General features: G+C 35.5%; 1 protein-coding gene across 33 annotated transcripts in view; it reads right to left on the bottom strand.

The window, feature by feature from the left end:
- The window catches only part of ADGRL3 (adhesion G protein-coupled receptor L3), an 829205-nt gene that overhangs the window by 34541 nt on the left and 780801 nt on the right, over window positions 1–13863 (bottom strand). For all 33 annotated transcript variants that reach the window (XM_058722441.1, XM_058722432.1, XM_058722430.1 and 30 more), the window contains one exon: window positions 7212–7337. In XM_058722441.1, the coding sequence (XP_058578424.1) occupies window positions 7212–7337 (126 nt within the window). The remainder of the gene's footprint in view (window positions 1–7211; window positions 7338–13863) is intronic.

Below are 13863 nucleotides of genomic sequence, written 5' to 3' on the forward strand. Positions count from 1 at the left end.
AATGGATATTTAAATATGTATTAAATTGTCAGTTTTATTAACAAAAGATTTAGTTCAAGAATTCAGAAACTTGCAAGAAAGAAAAAGGTTAGTAAGAAAAGAATAGAGTATTATTAAAATGCGACTAAACTCAATATTTTCCATAAATTTTTTAAGATCAGTGTAATTTCACAGGTTATATATGATTTTGACTTTTCTTTCTCTCAAAGGAGATAAAGGAAGTCAGTTCACCCTATTCATTTCTTCACAGTAGGTAATTTATAGAGAAGTGAAAATTCTTACATCATTATTTATATTCTCAAATTCAGTTTCTAAGTGCCAGATAACTGAAGCAGTGTAATATTTGTCTATTATTGGGAGGTGGATTTTTTCTACTTTATTGTTTTGCTATTTTATTGAGTTGGGGATCAAAAAAGTATTAAAAATCCTGTGATGAGGAAACAAAATATTTTCAGTTTTTCCAAGGATGAATATAGTTTTAAGAACTATTACTCCTAGTCACGGTAGTGGTAAAACCAAGCTCACAAATGGGTTATGTTCCAAATATATTTGAACACCGTGAATAAGAGGAGTACCTAAACTTAAAATATTAGACAATTGGTTTTGTAAATCTTGGGGCATTTCTACATTGTGTATATTGTTTTATAGGTCAGCAACCACACACAGAGAAACACACGTAGACACCAGACACCAGACACACACACACACACACACACACACACACACACACACACAGAACAAAACTAGTAAATAAAAGAATAAGAGAGGTGCCTGAGTGGCTCACTGAGTAGAGCACTTGACTCTTGATCTCAAGGTAATGAGTTCAAGCTCATGCCTACTTAGAAAGAGAGAGAAAGAGAGAGAGAGAGAGAGAAAGAAAAAGAAAGAAAAGAAAAAGAAAACTGGTGCAGGATTATAGATCCTCAGCACTTGAACACTTTCTATTGAAACATACTTTAAAACTTCAAAGTGAAATACTGGGGACAATTCTCTCACATTTGTTTCTATTTGTCATTTAATTAATTAAAAATATTAATTAGGGGGCACCTGGGTGGCTCAGTCAGTTGGGCAACAAACTACGGCTCAGGTCATGATCTTGTGAGTTAGAGTTCCGCGTTGGGCTCTGTGCTGAGAGCTCAGAGCCTGGAGCCTGCTTCCTATTCTGTGTCTTCCTCTCTCTCTGCCACTTCCCTGCTTGCTTTATGTCTCTCTCTCTCCCCCCCAAATAATAAACAATAAAAAAAAATTAAAAATATTAATTACCCTCTACTGCATACCAAATGCTACTCCAGAAAATACAAAGGGAAAAGGCAAACAAAAAAATATCTTTATCTTTGTGTAACTACTAGGTTAGTAAGTGATAGATACAACAAATTACCACAAAAATAAATGCCAAAGTAAACAATGTGCCCACAAATCTCCACAGAACCATTAATTATTATAGCTGAAGACTACAAACTCAAATGACTGTCAGTGGTAGAATGATGTATAGAACGATACAGAATAAGAAAAATAGAAAATCAACATAGCTTTCTGCAGCAACATAGATGTCTGAGGACAGGAAGAAAATAGAAGAGAATATGTGCTGGATGATGTCCTGTGAATAAGTATCACACACATGCAAAACAAAATACGTGAAAAATTAAGATGGTGGATATGTTTGAGGTGAATGATGGAGAAAGGTCCAAACGGTTTCTGAGGTACTCCCAACATTCTAATATTTAACCTGGGGAGAGGTACTAAATCACTGTGCATACACTTATCTTTTGTATACTTTTGTTAATGTTTGTTATACTACATAATTAAACAAAATGTTTCAGTGCACATGAGAGGATACATCCTTGGCTGGGAAGTCTGTGAGCACTGCACTGAAGAAGTGATTTCTTAATAGATTTGATGAAGTTATGATTGTTGTTAGGCGACATTTGTATGAGCTACCCCATTATCTCAGCTTCTGTTAGTCTCCCCAACCTGAGTACCCACACTGGTTCTCTTGCCATTCCTTAACAAGCTAAGTATGCTTCTGCCTCAGGCTTGGTACAATTGCTTCCTCGACCTGAAGTGTTCTTCCCCCAGATACACGTATGGATAACTCCTTCTTCTCTTTAAATTCTTGCTCAAATATTTTCTCCTTGAACGGACCTAACTTGATCATCCTATTTAGAATTGTATTCCATCCACCTAGCCCTGCTTTCCCCCCCATAGTCATTATTATGTTATACAACATGACCTATAACTACAATGCATTTATTGCTTATATTTATATATAATGTCCAATATTTAACATCTAATGTCTGAATTAGATCTGAGACTATCAAAAAACAGAAATTGTGTCTTTTTTGTTTATTGATGTATCACCACCCTGAAATACTATGTGGTACAAGATAAAGATTATATGTATGTATATGTAAAATATGTATTTTAATTAATTCTATGGAATTGGAATTAGAACCTAGAATTCTAGGTTATATACTATGTGTTTTTCATTTATTCACTCATTGAAATCACACAAGAGTTCCTTGAGGCAAGTACTCTTAGTGATTAGAAAATTGAGGTTCAGAATTTAATTAGCATGTCCAATGTCACAGGCCTAATAAATGACAAAACCAACATTTGAATCCATTCAACTGGCTCCTGATCTAGGAGAAAAAGGTGAAATATTGCAGGCAGAGGAAAAGTATACATTACATAGCACAGAGACAACACTTAAATGTTTATGGAATGAACTAGGATAATGTGGGGGTGAAAAGAGCAAGTCACAGAAGACAACATATAGTAATATACCACTTAGAAAAAAAGATTTTAAAAAGTAACACCAAACATCTTTTTTGGAGGGGGAGAAACTATTAGAATACATCAAGGAAATGAAGAACAGAAGTCTTCTCTAGTTGGAGGCACAGGAACTAATTCAAAAGAGGTTTCAAGAAGGCAACATATATGGAAAATGTTCAATTTCTGAGTTGGATGTTCACAGGTATTCATTTTATTACGATGCTTCATAATTTAATAGACATTACATACACGGCTTATGTTTCAAATTCATGTGATAAATATAAATATACCTAAAAAGTCAAAACAAATAGGAAACAAATGACAGATTAAAGAAAGGTCAAAGAGGAAGGATAATACTTCAGTCCATAGTTTTTATAAACACATACAAACACAAACCAATTCTATACATATGGCTGTGAATATCTGTTTGTGTGATTTGGGTACTACAGAGCTTTTGTAAATGTTTATTAGCAACATGTAGGTAGGGGGAGCAACAGGTAGAGAGGGCTTTCACTTTTTTTTTTTTTAATTTTTTTTTTCAACGTTTTTTATTTATTTTCGGGACAGAGAGAGACAGAGCATGAACGGGGGAGGGGCAGAGAGAGAGGGAGACACAGAATCAGAAACAGGCTCCAGGCTCCGAGCCATCAGCCCAGAGCCTGACGCGGGGCTCGAACTCACGGACCGCGAGATCGTGACCTGGCTGAAGTCGGACGCTTAACCGACTGCGCCACCCAGGCGCCCCATGAGAGGGCTTTCACTTTTTAGTCTTGCCAGTCAATGCCCCTCCACTACCTACATGGAAGCCACGTGATCTTTGTCATATGTGGATGATCTCCTGCCACTTCCTGTTCTAAATCATCTCATTGGCTTTCTAAAGTATTCAAAATAAAATCTAAATTTTCGTACTCTTACAAACAATTACTGATCCATGTCTAACCTTCTCCTTTGACTTATCTCCTATTCACTTTCACCCAATTTAGTCAATGACATTCTTTCCATTCCTGAGTTTGCCTGTCTCCTCTACCTTAAGGGCTTTGCATTAGATGTTCTCTCACCTGGAATTCTCTTCCCCTGAATTTCCTTCCTGTCATTCAGAATCTTGGTGTCAATATCATCCTCCAAAATAGTCTTTTTCCAGCACTTAATCCAAGTAGCCACCTGGAATTTCTGTATCAAATCACCATACTTGGCTCTCTACCAGCTTTTATAATCTGGTATTTTCTGTTGGTTTAATTTTTAATAAGTTTTCTATCTTCCACAATTAGAATGAAAGCTCTAGATCACAGGGGAAGGTATTTGTCTTTTAACCACTGTAACTTGAGAGCTTAGAAGATTGTCCTGCCATTAAATACAGGACATTCAATATTTTTTAGTAAAAAAATACACACACACACACACACACACACACACACACACACACATATAGGGATTGCTATTTTACAAGTTTTCTGACATGGATAAGGCATCCGTAGTCCCAAGATTTTACCTAAATATCAATGAGTAGTTTAGACTATGGAAGGTCACAGTTTATATGAAATACATTTATCATTTTTACTTGAAAAGATGATTTAAATAACTATTACTTTATGTAGGGTTGGATGGTCAGTTAATCAGAATTAGTATTATAGTCAGCATAAGGAAACAATGTAAGGTTTTTTCTTTTGGAGGACTAGAATTGTGATATCAGAAATATAATAGTGAAGAAAAAATATGATACAGCTTTGAAATATACATCTGATATTCTATTCTGTAATAATGACACTAATAAGGGATAGCTGTTCCAATTTATTGAGTCCTCACAATTTAAGTGTTTTGAATGCATTACCTCAATCTTCCTAACAACGTAACAAGTATTATTACCACCGCTTTATAGATGAAAAAACTGAGGGTCAATGACATTAGTAACTTGTTTTTGGTCATGGATGATACATGCCAAGGCGAGACTTCTAACCATGGGCTACCACACAGCAAATTTATGGTTATTCTGTTAACCTGCATTGCTCTTTTACCTTAAAAGTATTGCTAAACATTACACAACTCTGTTGTAACATAATACGTGAAACTTTCAAGTTGGATTGTTTCATTAGTGACATTTGTCAAATGTCACAAGATGGTGGCTGATGAACTGAGTTATATGAAAAGCATGTAGGAACTAATCAAGCTAGATGGCACACAGGATCTAAGCAATGTCAATTTCAAAGTTGTGGAAAAGATTATTACAAAAAGGGAGGTAAGGATTATTGGTGTGAAAGTAAAGGTGTGGAGGAGAAGAGCCTCATGCTAGAAGCATCATCCACGTGTACCCCTAAAATTATGTGAGCCCTCAGATTATTAAACGTTTATTTATTTATTTTGATAGAGACAGAGAGGGAGTGAGTGGGGGAGGGGCAGAGAGAGAGAGAGAGAGAGCTAGAGAGAGAGAGAATCCCAAGCAAGCTCCACACTGACAGCACGGATAGAGCCCAATGCAGTGCTTGATTTCACAAACCATGAGATCACGACCTGAGCCAAAATGAAGAGTTGGACGCTTAACCGACTGAGCCACCCAAGTGCCCGGAGACTTCAGATTTCTAATTGGCTGATGTATTTAGTAGTCCTACACTCAGAAATCTCAGCCCACCTAAATCGATACATCTATTTCCCCCAAATTTGCAACTTTGTAACCTCAGTAAGGTATAGAAATAAAAAAAAATTCAAACTGTTAATGATTTTGTATTATATGTAGGGAGAAGCTTCAGGATCATTATGATAATTTGTGGTTATTAATTTAAGTGTTAATAGTTGGGTAGGTTTGACAGTTACACGTTAGTTTTAAATGTTTAGTTACAAATGTTAGATTGATATTAAATATGTGGTTTTACTCATAAAAGAGAACTCCATCAGTTTGAAGAAGGTATTTCTTTATGAAAATATTGTGCATTATCTTTCATTTATAAGTAAGAGTCATTCCAGTGCTACTTAGGTGTACATAATTGTCCAATCTGACATATGAATCAGACATATTAAATTTGTAAATGATATCCAAAGGTCAATGATACTTAATTTTCTTTATTTTTTAATGTTTATTTCTTTTGAGAGAGAGGAAGAGAGAAAGCATAAGTGGGAGAGGGGCAGAAAGAGTGGGAGAGAGAATCCCAAGCAGGCTCTGTGCTAACAGCACAGAGCCCAACATGGGGCTTAATCTCAGGAACCGTGAAATCATAAGCTGAGTTGAAATCAAGATTTGGACGCTTAACTGACTGAGCCACCCAGGCAGTCCAAGGATATTTAATTTTCTAAGCACAAAAATGGAATTGTTGGTAAATTTAATCTGTTAAGTTTACAAGACAATCAAGCATTAAACAAAGAACACCTAAAGTGATCTTTCTTATTTCATATAAAATTACCAAATTTACAAAAAAATTAAGATCCACAGGTTGAGCTGAAAGGGTTAAGAAAAACTAAGTTCCTGATTTACAACTCTATCAATTTAAATTTAAGCCTTCTTTAGAAAAAAAAATAAATTGACAACCCTGAAAACATGATTGCTTTTCCCACTGGATCAGGTAATCTCCAAAATATTAGTCTGCTAGTCTGAACTCAAACTCACCCATGGCCCACATAATCTTGGCATTTATTTTATTTTTTTTATTTTTATCATTTTATTTAGTTAGGCTACATGCCCAGTGTGGGACTTGAACTCACAATCCTGTGATCAAGAGTTTCATGCTTTACTGACTGAGCCAGCAAAGCACCCCAATCCTGTCTTATTTGATTGGCTCATTTTAGCATCCTGGAGTTGCTGAAATTTGTATATAATAATCTTTGGACTCAAATTGTGGCATGGGAAAAATGTCAGTCAGGTTACTCAAAAGTTTACAGCTTCCCAGGTGACAGTCAATGCAGCTGCTACCTGGAGTGCTGGACGGCCAAGGGCAACAGGTAGACCAGTTAAGCCAATGCTGCTGTTAATGTGTCCTTCACAGCTTTGAACTGTATGCAACTTATCACCACATGATAAATATAATATGAATTAGGGCTGTTTTTACTAAACATACCATTTAATAAGTACATATTTTCAGTATGTGATAGAGAATTACTCTCCTGGTTAAAAGAGGTAATTCACTTAAGAATCATATATATAAAATACCCCTTTCTTAGACTTTTGGGCAAAGTGCCAAATTCCTTTCCTCACCATCTATATTCATTCAACTAGGAATAATCTAAAATCATTACTTATCATGCAAACTGAGACCCTAAGTTTCATAATTTTATTGCAATGTGGCTTCTTAAATTTTTGTCATAATGGTTCTTGTGTGAGACACTAAAACAACAGCAACAACAACAAACTGGATGTGTTAAACACTTGGGATAGAAGATAGTTCTGATCAAGGACAGCAACGTGTAACAGAATATAGGTAAGAGATATCTCATTTTAATTAACAAATGCTAGTTACCTGTGAGCCCGTGGAGTAGCGTCCAGGAGTTCGAGAACCAGATGTTTTCCCTGAGCCGATGGAACTCTCTGTACTTTTGCCACTACAGCAATGCGTCCGCAGGCATTTCCCATACTCTTTTCGTACCTAGCCAATTAAACATTAACTTCTGTTAGCAAGTAATTCATTTCAGCTGGGAACTGTGGTATAAAATGTATGTTTTATTTTTAGATAATTAATATAATTATTTCCTTGCCCTTTTCAGATACAAGAAAGTCTGTTCAGCATATATTTTCCAATATAAAATGATACTCAAGTCATCAAGCTTGAAATTTTGCATAACTGGAGCCTTTTAAAACATGCACTCATGCACACGCACATGCCCAATCATGCCATAATGATACTACCTCTTAGTTCGAAGAATAAAAATGTAAGACTTTTTACGACCCTATTTTTAGCTTCATAAATTTGATTTGAAGTAGCCTATTGGTGCAATTGTTCTTTAAAGAGAAACTGAATGAAAAAGCTACAGAGAGAAGAGGGGAGGGAGAGAGGGAGAGAGGAAAGGAATGTCTAAACACAGGAGAAAGGAATTTCCTTGTTTCTTTCATTTCTCTTAAAAGAGGTCAAATTTATAAACTTTAGAGTATAAAATTCAAAATAATTTAAATTTATGCCCTCATAATAGTTGTCCTGAATAATTACAGTTCACTCTTCTTTATTAAATTCTTAATCCTGCTTGTAGTATAAAATCATAGGAAAAACAGGAGATAAACATTTTTTAGTGGATGTTTTCCAGCAGGAAGACCTATCAACAGTTTCTGGGAAAACTTTTATCATGTTTAAAATTTTTATTACTGCCTATTTAATTAAACAAGACATACAAAAATAAAATAGTAACTGCCCTAAATCATCCTTCCACTATCTACAACAAAAATACTCCCTTACTCTGTGTTCATCAACTAAAAACACATTCTGGGACATTTTATTGGTTCTACATTCCAAATTTGCATTCATTATGAAATAATGCTGTATATATAGTTATTCTTAGCTCTTTATCTATTGAATTCACATGAGTTCATCCTTTCCATAATACATGACAATGTCATATTCCAATGTAATTTTATTTAAAGCGACGTTATACGCTTTTCTAAGGGATGTTATTTAGAAGCAAAAGCAAAAAAAAAAAAAAGGAATGTTGATCATACATTAATATTAGCATTCAAAACCGAAACATTACATCTTAATATTGGAAAGCTCCTTCTATGAAAGATATAGCAGAATCAGAGATAGAATAGATTCAGAATTGTTCGAAGAATTCACATTTATTAAATGTTTATTCTGTGACCAGAACAAAAATATGGAGACAGGTGAATCAAAGCATGGAGGAGAAGTGCCTGCTGACAGTAGGTCAGAGCCCCAAGGAAGACTTCTCAGAGAAGAGGACTTTTGAGAGCACCTTCAAAAGACAAGTTGGAACCTGTCAGGTTGGACAACGAGGTTGAAAGAAAGGACAGACAAGAGAGACAAAGGCATTCCAGGTGTTGTGAACAGTGTGAGCAACTTTGAGGACTTTCTCTGACCCGGGATGCCAACATTACATTCTTTAATATACTTGAAATTATATTGATATGTTTTTCAATCTCTTCTATGCTACATTTATGATTAATTAGAAATGATTCGTTCTATTCAGTGTTTAAAAGCCAATTCATATTTTGTTAGTTTTTAAAAGAAATGTCTGTACCCACTTGTGTGTGTATCCAAGATATATGTGAACTGGGGAGTATGGAATGAAGAAGCTTCTAAATTTTTTAAAATTTTATTTTAGAGAGAGACAGAGAGAGAGAGAGAGTGCATCAGTGGGGCAGAGGGGCAGAGAGAGAGAGGGAGGTATGAAGAGAGAGAGAGAGAGAGAGAGAGAGAGAGAGAGAGAGAGAGAGAGAGAGAGAGAATCTTAAGCAGGCTCCACACTCAGTGCAGAATCCCACATGGAGCTTGATCCCATGCCCATGGGATCATGATCTGAGCTGAAATCAAGATTGGAGCACCCAGGTGCCCCAATAAGCTTCTGATTTTTAATTGCTATTTACTAGAAATTGTGCTAGGTCCCGCCCTCAAAATGACTCTGGGGAATAATTATTACCTACATTGAACAGATAAGAGCACTGAAAAAGTTAAGCAATGAACATAAACTGAAAGACTGAAAAGATTAAGCAATATATGCCTTATGTGAAAAAATCCACTTCTCATAGGTGCTTTACGATCAGAAAGTTCCTTCTAAGAGGCCACATTTCTAATATTAGTATATTAACATTATTATTAAAGTAATCTATTAAATTATCCCTTTCTCTGTATCTAGAAAAAATAAGGGCAGATGCTTTAGTTAGAATTTGAGAAACTTAAAATAATCTCCACCCAAAGGTAAGCACTATCAATTATAGTTTAATATTAGTCCTGAGTTAATAAAGTATCTCCAAGAACCTAAATTTTGATCATAACCTACATCCCACTTTGTTTTTCCTAAAGTACTCAACAAGTATATTTTTCTTTTTAGAAAAGAAAGTGTTTTTTAACGAAGTGATTTAAATCTAAACAAATATTTTAGGAGATAGAGATAGAGAAAGAAAGAGAGAAAGGAACCACTCCCTTTGTACACTCCTGGAACAAAGGAACCACTCCTGGTACAAAGGCAGCAATAGTGTATAAGCCGTAGGAATTCATGATGAACTATTTATATTTTTCAACAAAGGTTATATGTTCTGAACTGATTATATAAATAACCAGCAAATCAAGATATCTAGTGATGTCAAGTTCCATATTCAGGTATAATTCTTACTGAATCTTTACTGATTTGACTTTATTTTTCTGCTATTAGATTTGAAACACTAAGCCTGTGTTTTAAAAAGAGAAAAAATAAAATAACATGGGCTGTTTCTATGACAGATTTTCCTTTGGATTAAAATAAAAATTATTTGATTGTTAGATCATATCCATATTCTAATCCACTAATTCACATGATATTCCTCTTATCCCAATCAATATATCTTATTTTACTAATATTGTTCTAGGATAAAGAAGATGGGAAAGAAACTGTATCTTACCAATATACTCTCAGATCAGAAATAATGTAATATGATACCCTCTGAGATTTATCACATAATTGAGTGTATAACAAAAGAAAAAGTAACAACTTTAATGTCTCCAGTATTACTGGTATCAGTAATATCATGCAATCCACACTCAGAATAGGACTGATAACTCAAAGTTTGATTTTTGTTAATGAGTTGAATCAATCAACAAATAACCCTATAAGCCAAAATATTTCAACAATGGAGTATTTCATATTTCTCTAATCAAAGCATATGACAACTACATTAGTATGGGTATATTATTGAATTCAATCAAATGGCTTAAGAGAAACTTCTTAAGAGAATTACGATTGTTAAAATGTCCATACTACCCAAAGACCTCTATAGATTCAATGCAATCTCTCCAAATTCCAATGTTTTTTTTCACAGATTCAGATAAAAACAATTCTAAAATGTGTACAGAACCACACACACACACACACACACACACACACACACACTCACACACACACACAGAGAAAGTAATTCTGAGAAAGAACATAGCTGGAGGCATCACACTTCTTGCCTTCAAACTATATTACAAAGCTACAGTAATCAATACAGTATGGTGTTGGTATAAGCCAAGAGACCAGAATTAGCCCTAAAATAAATGCTTCCATTTACTGTCAACTAATATTTTACAATGAAGCCAAGAATATTTGGTGGGGAAAAAAACAAACTCTCCAATATATAGTTTAGGGAAAACTAAACATGCAGAAGAATGAAACTGGGCCCTATCTTACACCACTCACAAAATTTAACTCAAAGTAAATCAAGGACTTAAACATATGACCTGTAACCATAAAATTCCTAAAAGAAAATAGAAAAGTTCCTGGCAATTGGTGCTGGCAATGATTTCTTGGACATGACATCAAAAGAACAAGCAACGGAGCAAAAATAAGTGGGACTACATCAAACTAAAAAGCTTCTGCATAGCAAAAAAAAAAAAAAAATCAACTAAATGAAAGGGCACACTACAGAAAAGAGGAAAATATTTGTAAATCCTATTTCTCTAAGGGGTTCAAATCCAAAATATATCAAGAACTTGTAACACACAATGGCAAAACACCAAACAATCTAAGTAAAAATGAACAGAAGAGGAGCACTTGGGTGGCTCAGTCAGTTAAACCTTGACTCTTGATTTCAGCTCAGGTCATCCTTTCATGGTGAGATCGAGCCCTACGTTGGTCTCCACACTGACAGTGCAGAGCCTGCGTGGGATTCTCCCTCTCTCTCTGCATCCCCCCTGCTCTCTCTCTCAATAAATATAAAACATTTAAAAAAATGAAGAGAGTAAATGAATAGACATTTTTCTTAAGAAGACATACATGACCCACATGAAAAGATGCTCAACAGCACTGCTCAAGGAAATGCAAATCAAAACCACAATGAGATATCACTTCACACCTGTTAGAATGGCTATCATCAAGAAGACAAGACAAAAAGAAAAGAAGACAAGAGATAGTAAGTATTGGTGAGGATATGGACAGAAAAGAGTCCCTGTGCACTGTTGGTGGGATTGTAAATTGGTACAGCCATTATGGGAAACAGTATGGAGTTTCCTTATAAAATTAAAAACAGAACCAGCAATCGATGCAGAAAAAGCATTTGACAAAATTCAGCATCCTTTCTTAATAGAAACCCTTGAGAAAGTTGGGATAGAAGGAACATACTTAAACATCATAAAAGCCATTTATGAGAAGCCCACAGCTAACATCATCCTCAATGGGGAAAAACTGAGAGCTTTTTCCCTGAGATCAGGAACACGACAGGGATGCCCACTCTCACCGCTGTTGTTTAACATAGTGCTGGAAGTTCTAGCATCAGCAATCAGACAACAAAAGGAAATCAAAGGCATCAAAATTGGCAAAGATGAAGTCAAGCTTTCACTTTTTCACTTTTTGACATGGTATTATACATGGAAAATCCGATAGACTCCACCAAAAGTCTGCTAGAACTGATACATGAATTCAGCAAAGTTGCAGGATACAAAATCAATGTACAAAAATCAGTTGCATTCTTATACACTAACAATGAAGCAACAGAAAGACAAATAAAGAAACTGATCCCATTCACAATTGCACCAAGAAGCATAAAATACCTAGGAATAAATCTAACCAAAGATGTAAAATATCTGTATGCTGAAAACTATAGAAAGCCTCTGAAGGTAATTGAAGAAGATATAAAGAAATGGAAAGACATTCCATGCTCATGGATTGGAAGAATAAATATTGTCAAAATATCAATACTACCCAAAGCTATCTTACATATTCAATGCAATCCCAATCAAAATTGCACCAGCATTCTTCTTGAAGCTAGAACAAGCAATCCTAAAATTCATATGGAACCACAAAAGGCCCTGAATAACCCAAGTAATTCTGAAGAAGTAGACCAAAGCAGGAGGTATCACAATCCCAGACTTTAGCCTCTACTACCAAGCTGTCATCATCAAGACAGCATGTATTGGCACAAAAACAGACACATAGACCAATGGAATAGAATAGAAACCCCAGAACTAGACCCACAAAAGTATGGCCAACTCATCTTTGACAAAGCAGGAAAGAACATCCAATGGAAAAAAGACAGTCTCTTTAACAAATGGTGCTGGGAGAACTGGACAGCAACATGCAGAAGGTTGAAACTAGACCACTTTCTCACACCATTCACAAAAATAAACTCAAAATGGATAAAGGACCTGAATGTGAGACAGGAAACTATCAAAACCCTAGTGGAGAAAACAGGAAAAGACCTCTCTGACCTCAGCCATAGCAATTTCTTACTTGACACATCCCCAAAGGCAAGGAAATTAAAAGCAAAAATGAACTGTTGGGACCTCATGATGATAAAAAGCTTCTGCACAGCAAAGGAAACAATCAACAAAACTAAAAGGCAACCAACGGAATGGGAAAAGGTATTTGCAAATGACATATCGAACAAAGGGCTAGTATCCAAAATCTATAAAGAGCTCATCAAACTTCACACCCGAAAAACAAATAACCCAGTGAAGAAATGGGCAGAAAACATGAATAGACACTTCTCTAAAGAAGACGTCCAGATGACCAACAGGCACATGAAAAGATGCTCAACGTCGCTCCTTATCAGGGAAATACAAATCAAAACCACACTCAGATATCACCTCACGCCAGTCAGAGTGGCCAAAATGAACACATCAGGAGACTATAGATGCTGGAGAGGATGTGGAGAAACGGGAACCCTCTTGAACTGTTGGTGGGAATGCAAATTGGTGCAGCCACTCTGGAAAACAGTGTGGAGCTTCCTCAAAAAATTAAAAATAGACCTACCTTATGACCCAGCAGTAGCACTGCTAGGAATTTACGCAAGGGATACAGGACTGCTGATGCATAGGGGCACTTGTACCCCAATGTTTATAGTAGCACTTTCAACAATAGCCAAATTATGGAAAGAGCCTAAATGTCCATCAACTGATGAATGGATAAAGAAATTGTAGTTTATATACACAATGGAATACTACGTGGCAATGAGAAAGAATGAAGTATGGCCCTTTGTAGCAACGTGGATGGAAC

Source organism: Neofelis nebulosa, chromosome 3 (assembly GCF_028018385.1).
Source record: "Neofelis nebulosa isolate mNeoNeb1 chromosome 3, mNeoNeb1.pri, whole genome shotgun sequence".
Taxonomy (NCBI): Eukaryota; Metazoa; Chordata; class Mammalia; order Carnivora; family Felidae; genus Neofelis; species Neofelis nebulosa.